The sequence below is a fragment of the Grus americana genome, chromosome 1 (assembly GCF_028858705.1).
Source record: "Grus americana isolate bGruAme1 chromosome 1, bGruAme1.mat, whole genome shotgun sequence".
NCBI lineage: Eukaryota > Metazoa > Chordata > Aves > Gruiformes > Gruidae > Grus > Grus americana.
Window position 1 is genome coordinate 2,584,362 of NC_072852.1, and position 18,259 is coordinate 2,602,620.

At 41.8% G+C, this 18,259-nt stretch overlaps 1 protein-coding gene across 4 annotated transcripts in view; it reads right to left on the bottom strand.

The window, feature by feature from the left end:
- EXOC4 (exocyst complex component 4) overlaps positions 1 to 18,259 on the bottom strand; it is a 404,878-nt gene that overhangs the window by 202,682 nt on the left and 183,937 nt on the right. For all 4 annotated transcript variants that reach the window (XM_054837585.1, XM_054837596.1, XM_054837605.1 and 1 more), the window contains exon 10: positions 11,158 to 11,254. In XM_054837585.1, the coding sequence (XP_054693560.1) occupies positions 11,158 to 11,254 (97 nt within the window). The remainder of the gene's footprint in view (positions 1 to 11,157; positions 11,255 to 18,259) is intronic.

An 18,259-nucleotide genomic window follows, 5' to 3' on the forward strand; every position in this document is an offset into this window, starting at 1 on the left:
GCCTTGCTGCTACCACACTGGAGTGAGGTCACCAACCCCGCGCTAACCCTCCCAGCATTTCATCTAGATTTAGAACATGGTCTCCAGAAAGAATATTCCCATTTTCAAAGCCAGCAGAAGAATCTGATTTTAAGGAATGCAATGATGAGAAGAAAGCTGCTTGAAGCTTGCCAAAGGCTTTCATACCACCTTCTGCTAGACGTAGTCCTCAGAGTTGACTAAGTCACCCAGGTAAAAGGTGACTAAGCGACCCAAGTATGAGGAGGCAGCAGAGCCATTGTTATCAGGCTACGGAAGGACTCTCAGAGCTAAACCAAGCTGTCATAGACCTGTTGCACATCCCCCAGAGCAAATCCACGTGTAAAAATACAACCCAGCGAGACAAAGTTACAATTAAATGGAAAATCTGGACCTTGATTAATAACAGTGGGAATTTATGACTTTCGGTATGTTCTGCCTATTTCGAATCTGCACAGAATTTATGACCGTTCAACTTGACGCTTCATCCACAACGGTTTCATCCCTGGCAGTCGCATAACCAGGATTTCCAGAGCAATTTCACGCTGAGGTGTTAATGAATTGATGTCTCTGAAAAGCTTGGAAGTTACCAGACGAAAGGAGCTACAGAAGTGCTTAGCAGTGGTACTACACAATGTGCAATTACTGCTAATCCATCCGGTATTCAAGACGCCTGGGACCCAAAACGACCAAAATAAAGGACAGTTTCTCTCCTGAAAAATGTATTTATGGCTATTCTGCTGATTTCTAAAAATGAGCAGAACTTAAAATTAAACTCCTCAGGAATACTCCACCAAAAACCAATTCTGTGTATGACCTAGCGTCTGAAGGCATCTCCTATGGTGCCACCAGGACTCGCCTTTGGGGCGGCATGAAAACCTTGCATGTGGTTGTGCAGCCAGATCTGATGTGTCCAGACCAAAGAACCTGGTCTATAAACCAGGAGTAAATAAGGGTCCCGCACTGCAATGTCCATGAGAGAGTTAAGCAGAATGGAGAAACGCAGCTTACTGGTGAAGAAACTTTAAACCCATTATTTTTAGCTCTGTTCAGGAAACTGAAAAGAGGGTAATAGTTGAAACAAACATTTCAGGATTCACTCTGTGAAATCATAGATGAAAATGAAATACTTTGAAAATCTCTTTTTTTTCCCCCTTTTACTATCCCTGGAGGTGACTGAAATTCACCTCCATGCTCCAACTGGGATAACAGCTATAGTTTCCCCAAATTACAAAATTTTAAATTACACAAGGTTTAAAATAGCTTTGCAAAAACCCAGCGAGAATAATCTAGCTAAAACACAAAGCAGAGAGCTCCGACATGAGTGGTCCATCACTGAGGGAACTCCAGTTCACTACCAAAGGATCCACCCAGAATATCCCTTAGCTTAAACAAGATGACATTTATAAAATAATAATAACAATAATAATAATAATACAAAACACTTTTCCTTTCAGATGGGGAAATGGAGTCCAAAAAGCACTGTCATATCTTTGCTTTTAAGAGCAAATACAAAATATAGGAATCGCCTTTTTTGTTCTCGTCAAACAACAGCTCTGCTGTATTTCAATCAAAAATTCATAAAGCTTTAATAGAGTAACCACATGCGCTCTCCAATTTTTTTTCTGGGCTATAATACTGTAACTTGGACTTAAGCCACGCTAGCTTTTCATCCTTGGATTCCCACTAATAGACGCAGGGAAAGCCCTCACTGATGTATTTTCCGAACAGCTTCCACAGACAGATTACAAACTTAGAATTTGTCAAGTCTTTTCCCCTTTTCTTCCACACCAAAAATGAAGGATGCTTTTCTATTTTTCCCTTGTGAGTTTTCCCGTCACTTTGCAGATTTATTTTTTTTTTTTTTTTTTGCAGCATCAAAGTAGTACTTGCTATATTTGAAACTAAAGCTGGTGCTATTAAAGCACATTTTAGCTGCTGTGGAATTTCATCCCCCAATGCCAACTGAGCTGCTAGAAAGGCACCAGCTCCTGCATGGCAGAATCTCACCTTGTGACTGAAGAGATTTATAGCGTCTGATAAGGCAAAGCATTAAATATGGATCCCAGTGTGTATCTCAGGCTCCTTAAAGCATTCGAAGATTAAGCCATTTCATACTTAAGATGGTTAAATTAAATAAATGGATCCATTCTTCCCTACCAGCTTTGCTAAACACTTTTCTGGCCAACAGGTTTTTAAGTACCACAATAGTCGTGCTTCTGGTGGGAGAAAAAAAACCACAACAGAACAGGAAAAGAAACAGGAAAGAAAATCTTTGAACTTCAATGCATCTAAGACCCATTTCAATCATATTTAATCTCTCATTTCACAAATATAACACCTGCAAACATTTGCAGAATGTTCCGTATAACAGATTAGCATGGAACTAGTAAGCTAACTAACTAAATAATAAAGGAAGTGTGATTTTTGGTCCATGCTTCTACGACAGCAGCTCCTTTCCTTCAGCCTCAGTTGCAATCTGAAAAGGTGATCTTCTGGTAACGAAGGTTCCTCACCATCTCTAATCAACTTCTTGCACCTATCCTGCTAACAAGGTACCATCAGGTGATGATAATTTACAGCCAGTTTGAGTTCACACAAGGTTCAAGTTTCTTTTGAAAGCAAGCTAGGCATTTTACAAGCCCTGTCTCACCTTGCTGGTCCCTGCTATGATAATCTGAACCAATTCATGTCTGCCTGGGTAAAGCATGGGCAGCAAACCCCAAGTTTGCATTGGAGAGGTGTGGATTAATGGAAAAAAAAAATCCTTTTTTTTTTCCTGAGATTCTTTTTTAATTCTGCCAAACAAATTTGCAGTCGTCATATGAGTACTTACAGAAGATACCTTAACTGAGCACGCCCTTGTAAAATTGTAGAATTAGCTAGATGTTAGCTAATATACACAGTCTTACGTGGAAACAGAGCTAAAAGAAAGCCAAACAATTGCACGTAATCAGATTCTCTTGAGGAAAAACATAAATTTATATTTAAAGAAAAAAAAAGTGTTTAGGCCTGGAAAACGTGCTAGTGGAGCTGACTTTCAGAAGCCTTGGCTAGCTGGGAAAGGAAACACTCTAACGTAAAATTATTTGGTCCAGTGATGTGACGTGAAAAATGTAAGAGGAATTCCCCAGACTACACCTGGTATCAGAGAAAAGCCATTAAATGAATTTCATCAAATTTATCCTCTTCGAAAAACTCCAAAGATTTGCTGGCATCTGTAAGACCCTGGGAAGACCAGAGTAGCTTCTTGTGGTGGGTTGACCTTGGCCAACTGGCAGACCCCCACGCAGGCGCTCTCTCACTCCCTTTCTTCAACAGGACAGGAGGGAGAAAATAAGATGGAAAAGCTCGTGGGTTGAGAAAAAGACACGGAGATCACTTTCCAATTACCGTCATGGGCAGAACAGACTCAACAATTTCTATTTTTAATTAAAATATTAGAAAGAATTAGTAATAATTTGATAATCTGGTCTATAAATCAAGATTTTTATAACTCGATTGATTTTACCATAAGTGTACTATTACTAATTGTTCTATATTGATTAATTAGTAAAACACCAGTTGGATTAACAATAAATTCCCACGTCCATATACAAGACGTGCTGGCTTTTGTCCGTGTTAAAACTTTAACACCACAACAAGCTTGAAAAGTCAAAAATAACCCTCTTCCAGTCCAACATCAATTACTTCAATTCCGTGAACACCCATGATTATTCTTTGCACAGTATGAAATCATCACCTTTTGCCAACCCACATCCACCAGCCATGCCCACCATCTCTTTGGGAAAGAACCAGATGAGAAGATCTACACAGGGTTTGCTGGCGTACCTCAAGACTTGCTGTCATTCCCGCCGTACTTAGCATTTAGTGTGGCCTCACCTTGAGTAGTGTTTGCAGTTCTGGGCCTCTCCATTTAAGAAGGATGCGAAGGTCCTTGAATGTGTACAAAGGAGGGCAACAAAGCTGGTGGAGGGGCTGGAAGGAATGTCCCATGAGGAGCAGATGAGGACTTTGGGCCTGTCCAGTGTGGAGAAGAGGAGGCTGAGGGCCCACCTCATTGCTCCCTGCAGCTTCCTGAGGAGGGGAAGCGGAGATGGAGGTGCTGAGCTCTTCTCCCTGGGATCCAGTGATAGAACGTGTGGGAATGGTTCAAAGCTGCACCAGGGGAGGTTTAGACTGGACATTAGGAAGCATTTCTTTACCGAGGGTGGTCAAACACTGGAACAGGCTTCCTCAAGAGGTGGTCGATGGCTGTGAGTGTTTAAGAGGCATTTGGACAATGCCCTTAGCAACAGGCTTTAAGTCTTGGTCAGCCCTGAAGTGGTCAGGGAGTTGGACAAGATGATCACTATAGGTCCCTTCCAACTGAAACAGTCTATTCTAAGACACAACTCGGGTCTTGTGACGCAGCATTCAAAAGGAATAAGTCACTGAAAACTCACATGACATCATAAATCTCTGCTTACACTCTTATAAAAAGAATAGTGTTCTGCAATCTGGGGAATTTTAATCATGCTCCACGAGACCATGAATTAAATACTAGGACGACACTTAAGCAGGGCTGCCATTGAGAAATGAGCTAAAACTACTTTGTTGGCTTGATGAACATAATACGGGTTAGAAGTAATTCAGTGTCATGGAATTGAATTAACAACGTTCTCAGCTATTCAGCATAAGTTCTTGCAAATGTCAAAATGTCTATGTTCCTTCAGGTTGTATTTCATCCGAAGGGAAGGAGGAGCTGGAGACATGTGAAATTTCTGACAGGCTGTTGATTTCCCGTATGGATGAAGCATGTTTGAAAACTCAAAACGTGACTGATCTGCTGAAGCACATTCTCTGACAGACAATATAAAATCAATGCATCACATATTAAGAGTTTTTTTGGCGTGTAAGAGTTTTTGTTTGTGTGGGAGGTGTGTGTGTGGGGGGATTGCTTTATTTTCTGTCATCGAAAATGAACAGCCTTACCTTAAGGTTTTTATAAACTGTCGTCTTTAATCAGACACACACAGTAAGACTGTCAGTTCTCATAAAGCATCGGGGTGGGGGGGGAAAAAGCACAAAAAGTGAAGCTGTTCCCCATTCCTTTCCCGCGCACGTGTCCCATTTCTGCGATGGCCTCAGTCAGAACTAAACCTTTTCTTAGCGGTGTCACAACAACAAGCTTTTCTGAAATGTGTCTTTATAATTCAGCGACGTAGACTTTATGAGAGCTTGTCAAAGAGAAAAGAGTTAGGATTCGCCCGCAAGAAACATTCGTTCCCGCTGTTGACAGATATAAAGTACTAAATGTCAACAGCAAGGGACTCGTCAACCGAATGTCTTCTAAACACTCATTAAACCAGGGGGAGAAAAAAAATTCAGTAGGTGGGTGTCAAATTGCTCCCTTAAGATTTTGATTCAGGTCAATTGAAGTAAACAGCGAGTGTATGAAAAGTTGCATCAAGCATCTGTCATGCTCGAGGATGAGTATTAACGATTCCAAAATAAAGATGGGAATATTAAGCATCGCGGTGACTACCGGTACCGTAAGGAGAAGCAGGAGTCGAGCTCTCCTGATCTGAGCCCCATTTGTCTCGCCGCAGCCTGCGGAGAGGCACCATCTCCCTGCCGGGGGAACCCCCCTCTCTAAAGGGAAGATATTGCCTACCTTGCAGAAGCAAGATTTAGATTAACTCAGTGATTTTTCCCCCCCTCTCTTTGAAGATAAGGGCTGTGTCTGAACGTAAGACTTAAAAACCAGAATTAATGAAATCTGGATGGTTATATTTTTAAGGAGTCACTGACTTTAAAAGTTTCCAAATAATGGTTTTCTGCCTACATAACAGCTTCTCAGCCTTTTTTTTTTTCTTAACCCCTTATCCTCTGAGTATTAGTCAATCTGAAATACAAACTTTAAGCAGTCAATATTATAAGTTCCCCCTCCCAGCTTGAGTTGGTTTTATAGATTTCTCTAAAATCAAGTATTTTAGATTTGATTTCAAAAAGCTAAAGAGATCAGCTCTTGCTATCTAGCATTATCTGTGCACTAAGACTGACATTTTTCCATCTACTTTAATAATAATATATACCCCTTAGACTGATAAAATACCACATATTTTTCTTAAAATACTTGGTATCATTTAACATAGTCTAAACATACTAAATGTAACTAACAAACTAATTTCCACACTCCTTTTGCTTCCCAAAGAACACATTCCACATATTATCAAGTATTAATTTTATAACACACCAACTACAAGATACTACAGCATATTTTAAAAATCAAATTAGCTCTTTATTATTATAGCCATACAGATATACCAATAAAAGGGATTATCAGCGAGGTACACACGGGTTCTTTGTTATATACGCAGTTTTGTATCAATTACAGTTCTGGAGTTATCAACATTGCTCAGCTGCAGTTGATGCTCGCAAAGACCAAAGGACTTAGACGCCCCATAGGAACCGACGACAACTTTGCCATCCCCTCCCAACATTTTAAAAATAAACAAGAGGATTTAAATTCTACATACAGTACCTTTTATCTTGACATATCCTGAATTAAACAGAAGCTCGACACGATTATTCCCCAAGCACGGAAAGCTAAAACATCGCCGCTAATACATATGTACCTGTGTGTACGTACATATTCTGTACGTTGTGCACCTCCCTCCCAAGGACAGGTTGCCGGTGGAGTCTGAAATTTGACTTTCAACAGTTCAGAGCTGATTGCCACCGGTTGGTGAGGAACATGCCGATATCAACGGGCAGCAAAAGTAAATTACTATCCTCCTTGATTATTCCCTGAAGCATTTATTTTATTTATTAAAAGAGCAATTGCTCTTTTATTAGCGTTACTATAACTGGAAGAAACAGGAAATTCCAAAAAATGCTATCGAGTAAAAAGCTACTGCTTTAAATGACGGAGACCAGTATAAATTAACATAATAATTTAATTGTTAAATTAAAATGTGGAATTATTACCTGCTCTTCCCCCCCCACACACACTGATCAATCCAAAATACCAAGAACGAGCAAACTTTGCAGCGCCTTGGACCACGCACACACCGGAGCGTTAAACTTTAGTCTTTGCATCCCAACCGACATCAGCAGAGTCAAATCAGTAATTTTGCCTTTCCTCCTTCTTTTTCGGTACTCTAATACATCGACACTTTGTTCTACGCTTCCTTAGTCTCCAGACTTTGAAATGAAAGGCAGTGATTAGAACATCACCCACACGTTGCAGTTCTGCCCATCTGGCAGAGGGGGGGATCCCGTTCGATAGGCTGCCAGGGTAATTTAGCCCCTCTAGTCCACATCTTCGTGAGGACACAATCCTGCTTAGAAGCGACTGCTTCTTCCAAATCAATGAACATTTTGTTTTCTCTTCCATCCTACAACCCTTTTAATTGCTGCTTGATCTTAATGAAGTGTGGCTGGTATTAATAAACGGATACCCCTGCGGTCTCAATACCCAACATCCAAACAACGTTCAACTGAGTTAGCATCAGCGGTGCTTCCACGATTCCAAACACCATCATCCCCTCCATCTCCGGTCCCTCCTGTCCCTCCCCCTTATGCCTCAAGACTGCAGACATCTGTTCTTCAATTGTCTGGTAATAAACATACTCTATAAAGCATATGTAAAATGATTATTACCCTGAAGAGCCAAGTGCCTTTCAAATGCCAGCTGAAACAAATAAACAACAACAACACAACAACAAAATCCCCACCAAACAAATGTTACAACAGACATCACTCAGGCTGTTCAATATTCCTCAACGTAAGGGCTTGAGTATTGGTCCCGCGCGTTTCCTTCCTCCAACGGGAGCCGTCAGTCTGCAGACCAGTAACACCAGTGCTTTCACGATCCAAGTAGATGCTGGTTAGCAGCGGAGGATGAAGAAAGCGACTGGACTCTTTTGGTAACTTTTATACTTTGACACCTCCCGCTATATGTAATTAAGGAAAATCAGATGTGTATTCCTCTTCAATTTGTAAGTGCAATTAGTTTTCATATGTAGTTAGTAAAATCTATTCCCAGGAATCATCTCCGCTAGAATACCCGCTCGTCTTCCAAAAATTCACTATTCATTTATTACGTGTGTGGTGGTGTCATTAAGTCCTGGTAATTAATCTGGGGCTTGGTGCGTCTCAATTGTCCTAGTGGAAATTAGGGACCCACATCCCAAACGGCACAACTACTCGCTTCCCAACTCCGGCTCGTTGCCCTAAATGAATTCCAGGGAGGGAAGACTTTGAAAACCGTTCGTATGGATTTGCCCTTACACTCTCCGTGGTTGTAAGTTAAGAGTTTCTCTAAACAAACTTTGGTTACTGGAGACAGGGGGGTTAATTCACAGCTCCCTGAAAGCCTGCTGACTCTGTGTTCTTCAAAAGGATCTGGATCCAAGCTTCGTCTCAATTTGTAAATTAAAAAAGACCAAAACAAAAAGGCTATTATAACCAGTAAACTTAACACTGTGATTGTACAACTCTCCGATGTGATAGACGGTGACGCTTGTCATATCAGCAGTACAAAAGAGCGAAATTCAGACTGATGAATATGAATGCTCTGGTTATGATTCTCCACCTAACATTACCCTGCTGTATTACGTTTTAAAGCCATCACTTAACGCGATGCTCAGGCTTTAAATCATTGCGCTAGCGTCTGGTTGCTCAGTGATCCAGTTAGCTTAATACTTTTAGAAGCACTCAGCTTCCTAATAAAATAAGCTGGCCCATACAGTGCTAAAACTTCTCTGTCAACATATTTAACTTGATAAAAAAAAAGAAAGAATGAAAAAAAAAAAACCCCTCCTAAATAAAATATTGATCATTTTGAATTCAAAACAGAATAATTTTAAGCCCGTGCAAGCGACATCGATGAAAGATGATTGAGACAGACCATAAAGAACCTCGACAACAAATGGAAAATAAAGCAAGTGAAAACTTCACACCTCTGCAGCAATTACCTCCTGGAGAGCTTGACACTCAATATAATAACATCTAGAAAAGGGTGACAAAGATCTAACCAACAAGGAACGCACACATAAGATGATGTGCTAGAAATTATTGCAAACGTCAATATTTTAGCAAATCCACCGTATTCAGCGTTTTACAACCACAGCCGGCATCGTGCAGCAGTCAACGGGTAAGGCAGTTTGCGAGTGGGACGGGTCACTGCTATCGCTTCCCATCAGGAACAGAATTCCCTGTAGGGAATTATCATCAGCAAAAGCAATCCAGTCCCATGGTCATCCCAGATACACTACATCCCCCGCATCATGCACATGGCAACGCTGAGGATCAGCAGTTAAACCTAAGATAGCAAGGACTCACGCATTTACTCTGTCGATCATTAAAGTAGGTAAAATCACATTTCAAAAGTTTCTACGGTCTTCACCTACACCCAAACTCACCCCATTCTGCAGTGAGGAAAGGGTAAGCTGGGTCACGGAGTGTTTTCCTTCTCTTCATGCAGTTAGCGATGAACTACTCAAGGCAAGGAAGTTAAGATGTTGCAGATGGTTGGCATGAAAAATATATTGTACGCAGATACCTTAATCTTGATGCAATTATTTTTTTATGAAGCAAATTATTTCTGCTGCCTATCTTGCAAGCTGGTAATGAAAGTGAAGTGTTTGTGAGAAGTGCTACTTAAAGCAGAGCACTCGTGTTTGACTCGGATGGCAAAAAAAGGGGGAAAAATTAAGCAGGAAGGCAAATATAAAGAAAGTATTTTCACCAGTTTCTAAATCAATGCGAAGCATCTCATCAATAAAAGTAAGAGCATCATCACCCCCCTCTGTGCTTGAAAAAAAGCCGGTAAATTCATTCAAGATTAAGAGATTGAAGTCCATATCATAGTGGTCTTATCTTGAATAGCATATTGCATCTTAACCCTTGTCCATCTTTTCTCATAATAAAATGGCTAGAAACTATAAATTATGTTTTAGCAAATGTAATTTTTATCACGTTTCTTTTGTTTAAAGGAGACAGAGGTTGAAATGAAATACGGCTGTGAAATTACCCATTTCATTATGGGCATCCTGCAATAAATGAAGAGTGTACAATGTACGCAACCCTTTGCAAGGAAAGACCTTAAACACCCTAACGAATTTTAGTTTGTCCTCACAAGAGGTGCTGTTCTCAAGATTATTCCAATATCCGGTGTCATGACAACAGAAATTTAAATTTAGAGGAATTTAGGCAATTTCTGCCTGCATTTTTAAGTCCTGACAAGTCACAAATGACCACGGTGCTCAGCTACTGAGACGTCAGTCAAGATATTCTTTCCTCTGGGGATCAGATTCCAATTACTTTTTATTACTATTTTATTATTGCTTGTTTTTAGCATGGGAGAGACATACCCTGTTGCCTAAGTGACATACGATAGTGAGTAATATGAACAGAGCCAAGGAGCAAAATGCTCTCTAAAGGTGCTAGCACCAAATAGGAAAGGATGTGTTTGATGATAAAGGAAAAATCAGAGGTGACTGACATTAAACGAGAGAAACATCGTATTATTTAATTCCGGCAAAACTAAGAAGATGAAGTGTTAGATTGCAAAGTAAAAAGAACACAATTAAAGTACCAGAGGTGAGTGACTTGGTGAGAAGAGACTCATTATAGACTGCCTCTGTTTTAAAGTTCCAGCAGTCCCTGATGAGCTGTGAATTTCTAAGATTTGAGTAACTGGCACAGCACTTTAGATCAGGAGTTTAATTTGCAGTCCATAGACCATACTGTTTTATCAAAGAATGAACTTACCTTGGAGTTCATAAAGTATCCTTCTGACTTTTTAATAAGCATAATGGACAGTCGGCGATAAACAATTTGTGGCAGGCTGCAACTAAACTTTTCCCGGCTTGGGTCAATACTAAATTACACCGTTCAATGGAACGGGGTCACCCAGGCAAGCAATCCCACTCGGTATGCTAGTTAATTTTGAAAAAAGATTAAAGAGCATCGGCACCAAGCTCAACCGGTGATTACATTTTACACGTGTGACCATCAACAACTTTACAGCAAGCCCGTTGCCATGGGATGTTATCTCAGAAGTGGCAATGTGCTCATGAAGAAAGTAGGTTAATTCTACTTATTCTATTTTTTTGCACCTGTAGAAGTATGTAGAAAAGCCTTACTCACCTGAGGAGGGGATGAAAGATGATAGTAATGTTCCTGGCTCCTGGTTTGCAGACAAACTTGGATCCGCCACCTTCAATTAAGTTATCATCTGGCCCTCCTGCAAAACAACATGAAACAAGTTGTCTAACAGATCTGAACATCCCTTGATTTTCAGATAATAAGTGATAATTAAACATTTAGGTCTGTCTGTAAATGCTTCACTCCTGGTGAAAGATCAGTAATTAACGTGAAGATACGCTCTTCCTATCCTTTCTGCTCAGAGAAACTACTCCTAATACGACAGGAACAATACGGGTAGTATTTATAGATGAGTTTAGGCTCCTCTTTCGCTACTTAGCGACAGTATTGCAGAGAGACCGCTAAGTGCAGGTCTCCCACGGCACAGGACCCGGTTTCAACTGCAGAAGAGTTTCCCAGCCACATCAGACGAATTTATCAGTTGGGCTGAAGTTCAGTGGACTGGAGGTGCTAACACGACACCCATCACACAGACGAGAGGTGCCCACATACCATTAAGAGACTTGAGCCTCATGGTTCTTCAAAGTGCCACCCCACCGACGGACGGGGACCTCCAGTCTGAAGTTTCAGTGACTTCAGCAGCTATTGGAACAGCCCAAAACCAAACACACAGCACACACTTAAGGCATCCTTTCTCAAAAGCACAAGGGCCTTCATCTTGTGTAATAAACACCCAAAGCCTTGTCCGCGTGGTTAAGATGTATTTTGAAGCACACAACGCTTGGAAAGGGTTTTAAGAGCAGCGCTTCACTGAATTTTGCAGCTTCCATATCGCTGCGGAGAAGGTTCCTGCGCCTCTGACTGATGATGCCACCACTCAATCCCTTGGAAGGGAGCTTGGTTTTGACTGCTATTTATTTATTTATAACTTATTTATTACATTTAACACTACTGGGTCTCTCAGGAGTCCATGTCCTACAGAGAGCCTTGTAATTCCTTAGCAAAAGTCTCTTGCTCGAGTTCCAGTTGTGTACAAACAGGCTCTCAGCTACGTGAAAAATAAACGTGTTGAGTTTGGCACGCTCCTTGGTACTAAAACACAAGCTCAGGGAGTGTAATTTGTAAACCTCAGGCCCAGACTGAAGGACTTCAAGTGGCATGAAAACACCCCCCTGCATGTCATTACATCCGAATCAAAGTCACTTCCATGGGCAGGTCCTAACACTAAAATCCTTTAAATTAGGATATTGAGAGAGAAAAAAGGGAGGAGGGCAAATCTCAACGTCCTGAAACTCTGGCATTTCCTGATAGCACCAAAATTCACTTGTTGCCCTTCCAGAAGAAAACATTTTTAGGAGAACAGGCCAGATGGGCCACGCATAAGCAAATGACAGCATCAGAAAAAACCCTCATTCTGAAATTAGCAGCAATTTAGCACATAATGCCCTGTATTTTGGCCATACTCCCTTGTCACAAAGCACAGACCATCATCTTGCTGGTATCATCGGACAAGTAACCCTAATAAGTGTTTTTTTGGGCTAAAACCCTCAAATAACCACAGATATGAACTTGGGAAAAGTCTGCATATCCCAAATGTTATCAAGTCCTTCTCATTTTGCATGTGAACTCTCCTTAATGATTGAATAATAATAAATACAGAACCTAATCACATTACTATGATAGGTTTATAGGCAGGAAAATGACAAAGTACTTGAAATCAAAACAACACCAGCAGATTATTGAATTTTTTTGACCCTGACATCTGTTTGCCTCAAAACTAGAAGAATGTCTCCACATTGGAAAGAGCGAGAGGAGGAAAACAACCAATGACTAAGTGACACCGATCTTCTTTTCAAAGTGATGCAACCAATCTACAAAAAAACCCTCTTTGATGATTGATTAATTGACCCTCTTGTTAGCAACCTCACAGCAACATCCAAAGATCAAGGAGGTCATAGACTCATAGACCGGTTTGGGTTGGAAGGGACCTCAAAGCCCATCTAGTTCCAACCCCCTGCCATGGGCAGGGACACCCTCCACTAGCCCAGGTTGCCCAAAGCCCCATCCAACCTGGCCTTGAACACTGCCAGGGAGCCAGGGGCAGCCACAGCTTCTCTGGGCAACCTGTGCCAGGGCCTCACCACCCTCACCGGGAAGAATTTCTGCCTCACATCTCATCTCCATCTCCCCTCCTGCAGCTTCAGGCCATTCTCCTGTCACTCCCTGCCACTACATGGTCCCTGACACCAGTTCTTCCATACCCTAAACAGTCCCTCCAGGTCAGGAGTGTTTTGTACCAGAATTCACATCACTGGTGTAGATTCAAAGATGCTGGTTTGGTGCCCAGGTAAAAGGGACAATATTAAATTCCCTGTAGAGTGGGAAATCCATGCAAACTCTGGATATCTGCAGATATTTCAGAAGCTGACTCAGCTCCCCAGATGCACCGTTAGGACATGAAGCTTCTTGATAAATCCTACACTAACATAAGGACTCCAGAACCACAAAGAAGCAGCTGAGAACAGAGTTTATAAAACTTTACTATCTGTAATTAGAAAGAGGTAGCTCTTAAAAAAATAAAAAAAAATCAGGAAATTCATTTGGCATTTTAAAACATTAACTTGCACAATATCACAGTTTAATTGTGGAAAAAAGAGGCGCAGCTTCTAGGAAAAGAAAATTATTCATTTCCCTGTTAATGTCAGACCTCACAATTTCCAGTGGGGTCTGTGTCTTAACTGCCTTATTGAAGAATTCATCCAAGCATGAACTACTGAGGCATGAACTAGGAAATACAGGCTCAAATTAAGAAAGGGGTGTTACTCTCGTTACATCAAGTCACCCTGCACTAATCAATATTATTGACTGGGATGAACTCCATAGCAAGGAGTAAAACAATCTGTCTTATCTGCTTGGCCGTATTATGCGAGATTTGAGAAGAGAAGAACAGAACCTCGGCACTGAGAGGAAAATAAGCTTTTACACCTTCTCCGCTCTTAGCTTTCGATTAATAATAATGAATGCTCTGCACGTAGGTGTAAGCTACGAGGAAAAGTGAATTTGTTTGTATTTAAATATTTTACCTTGAAAAATATATTGAAATGTAAATCTTATTTCTGACGACGCCCCGTACATACCAATAGTACCCAGCATTGCAAGAGTCCTTGCTAACGCCAGCAGCCTGCACTGAACCTCTTGCCTTCGCCTCTCTCGACGCTGCCATCGTACCTCTACGGACCCTGAACTAAGTTGCCACAGCGCGACACCAGCACAGCTCCGTTCGTGCATGGCCACAGTACGGAAAAGCAAACGCTGCCATTTGCCACAATTCGCGACGCAGCAGTTCTGTGGTGATAGCCGCTGGAGAAAAGCCCAAACTGGAGCAAGAGAGAACTTATGGTGCTTATGATGCAGCATGACCAGCGGGTCGAGGGAAGGGATTCTGCCCCTCTAGTCCCCTCTGGTGAGACCCCCCCTGCAGTGCTGCGCCCAGCTCGGGGGTCCCCAGGACAAGAAGGACATGGAGCTGTTGGAGTGAGTCCAGAGGAGGCCACGGAGATGATCCCAGGGCTGGAGCACCTCTCCTATGGAGACAGGCTGAGAGAGTTGGGGTTGTTCAGCCTGGAGAAGAGAAGGCTGCGGGGAGACCTTAGAGCCCCTTCCAGTCCCTGAAGGGGCTACAGGAAAGCTGGAGAGGGGCTGGTGACAAGGGCAGGGAGTGACAGGACAAGGGGGAATGGCCTGAAGCTGCAGGAGGGGAGATGGAGATGAGATGTGAGGCAGAACTTCTTCCCTGTGAGGGTGGTGAGGTCCTGGCACAAGTTGCCCAGAGAAGCTGTGGCTGCCCCTGGCTCCCTGGCAGTGTTCAAGGCCAGGTTGGATGGGGCTTTGGGCAACCTGGGCTAGTGGAGGGTGTCCCTGCCCATGGCAGGGGGTTGGGACTAGATGGGCTTTGAGGTCCCTTCCATCCCAAACCAGTCTGTGACTCTAGGTTTCTATGCCTTTGCCTGGATAATCAAGTGGAAATTCAAGGGGAAATCTTGAGTGGAGACATCAAGGTCTGAAATGTGCATTTACGCTGACCAGCCAACATACCTCCACTGCAGGGAATGGCCTGTGCTGGAGACCCAACAAACGTGTCCATAAAAATACACCACGAATATCCCTTCATCCTTACTGATTCCTACCAAGAGCATCTCTTGCAGAGAGGTGAACGATCATTCATCCAAAGAAACCAATCCCAGGCAGCTCCACAGAAAACAGGTAGGAGATGAAGGAAGAGTGGAAAAAATGCCCGTCGCTGTTTTTTTCTCCTTATGATTATCAGTGAGGCGGTTTGCATGGTCCCTCAAACAAGAGCTAAGCATGCAAATACCGCACTGCTGGGCTGTCCTGAACGCATGCTGCAGACACCAAGAGAAGAAAACTATCTGCCTTAGTAGGGAACAGGAGCCGTAAAGCCTAATTCCCAGTGAGCACTGAAGATTTTCAACTGTACGTAAGCGCTCAACTTTACGGCCGTGATGGCTCCCTATAAGCACTGACTACAGGACCAACCATCCACGCTCACTGAGGTACAACATCGCCATGTACACAGCACTCCGATAACCATCTGGACCGAGAATACGTCGTCGCTTCAGCAATGGCACACTACAGAATTCTTTCATTTGGGTTGCAGTGTGTTGGGTTTTTTGTCTTTTTTGTTTGTTTGGTTGGTTTTTAGTATAAAGCAAGAAATTCTAACAGCCACATTTCACAGGCAGTAGGAAAAAACCCCAAACTTTCACAGCTGTCAAAGTTATTGTAGGAGTTCCTTCTTAAGAGCACCAGCTTGCTGATTTAATCTGTCTAGTAATAAATTATGAGACAAAAAAAAACAAAAAAGGAAGAAAAACTTTGAGGTGAAGTGAAATTTGTCATACAGTTAATGATATCCTCACGCTGTGCTAGCAATGAAGTGTGCCCACCTGAATGCCGCTGTGAGTGGGAGTCAGAGACGGGTCCATTAGTAACGCAGATGAATATATCTGAAATGTCATGCTTCAATATGAAAAAGCAGTAGATTACCAAGAAAGCTAGAATCTTTGCACGGATTTGAAGTCTGAACAAACATTAAGAGTGCTTCAAGTTTTCCCTTCTGCCTAGTTTTTTAAAAATTGTGGGAAACATTCGTAATGGATATCCCAGGTTTACCGCTACCCTCCTATCTACATACAGAGCAGGTCTCAGAAGGATGGTGGCAAGATTTCTTGTCCCAGAAGGGACCTCCCAGAAAAACTGGGAGTTTCTTCTGCCATGAAATTACTGAAGTTCAAAGTTACCCACCACAATTCCAGGAATACCTGGACTTTGCTAATTTACTCTGTCTGGAAAGCATACTGAAGCACATGATGGAAATGCTAAGGATTAGCATTCTTCAGAAAGCGTCTCAGGGTGCTTTGCAAATGAATTAAACTTCTCCGTATTCCTATACCTATTCTGTGTACTGAAACGGCACCGAAAACAAACCTTAAGATAGATATACCCCATCACACAAATCATGGCTCCTCATTTAAAGACAAAACCCTGGAACACACTGCAGGGAGTTTCCTGATCCATAATTTTGCATTTAACGTAATGCAGGTTACCTTTTATAACCACGGACTGCTATGTCTAGGAAAAAGTTTGATCTTACTTTGTAAAAAAAAGATCAGACTGAGAGGCTTCTTGCGATCTCCTCATTTATTGACATAACTCCTCTCTACCATTAAATTAAAAAAAAACAACCCACAAACAAAACCACAAAAAACCCAGAGACAATAACGGGGTTTATAGTTCCTTTTCCTAAGGTTTTTTGTTTGGTTTTGGGGTGGGGGTTTTTTTTCTGGCTTTTTATTGAAAACATTTTCTCCATAAGGGTCCAAGATTTGTATGGAACTTTTTAGTCTTCAACACCATGTTCGAAGAGGAATCACTCACTACTCCCTCTCTTCATGTTCCTTGAAGGACATGAAGACATCGGAGAGGAGGTAGCTCAGCATCTTGTAAGAGGCTCCTTGCACCTTTTAAAATCATAGTAAGGAATATTTTTTTTTTTTTAATCCAGAATGTAAGGAAAGCTCTCTCTGTCTCTAACAAGAGTACTTTTAAAAGGTGAGATTTCTTACACTGTCACTTCAGAGCACCGTAAGACGTTACCCAATTGTTTCGGAGCTGTATCTCTCTTAATGAGTTTCATCCTCAGCCCAGATACACTTTAAATCCTATCGGACACAATTTTTTTTTCAGACACACAAAGATATTTGGCTAATAAGTAAACCTCTTTCCAAAACATCCGAGAAATATTAATCTGGTCTCAACGGAAACCGCAAGCACGCAAAACCCATGAGGACCGTAGACAAACCTCTGCTCTCTTCGCCTCCTATCTCCTGTGTTAGCACAGGACAACTTCATTAATATCTCCGTGACTACAAACTTTTCAGCTAAACAGGTTCCAGGCACGTAGGGAACAATTCTTCGGCACCTCTCTGTGATCAAAGCGCCTTTCCTAGTGAACCACTTCACATTAATCTATGCAACCGTAGAAAGAATAAAGAAACAGGCTTTGAAGCCACAACAATCAAGCAATCAACACAGCTTGCAAATCAATGCCACCTCCTCCACTCTGAGCATCAGAGCAAACTTAGAGGAGAAAAAGAACCAGTTTAGATGTTACAGTCCTTCCGAAAAGTTCTTGATTATGTTGAGATCAACAACAGTTATTACCTGTACGCCGTCTTCAAGATATGGAAATACAAATTTTCATTTAGCGTGAAAGGGAAGAAAGCAAAAGCTGCCCAAAGAGAGCGAAGCGGGTTATTATAAAACGGAGCTCAACAGAAAAGAGCGATTGATCTGTGTCATTACAGAACAATAACTACGGGGGTTTATAATGGAAGTCTCCTGCTTTTTCGTATTTCTGTACGTTAGGGCTCTATTGTCTTACAACTGCACCCCTTTAAACAAAGGCACACGCGACACGACCATCAAGTCCTGTTTCTACTATACTGAGTCACAGCAGCGATTCAACGTATTGGTGTGCACCTTTCAGTTCTTTTTATAAGGAAACAGACATAATTATCTTCTCTAAAATTCTTTTGCATGTTTTGAATCATCAAACTTAACT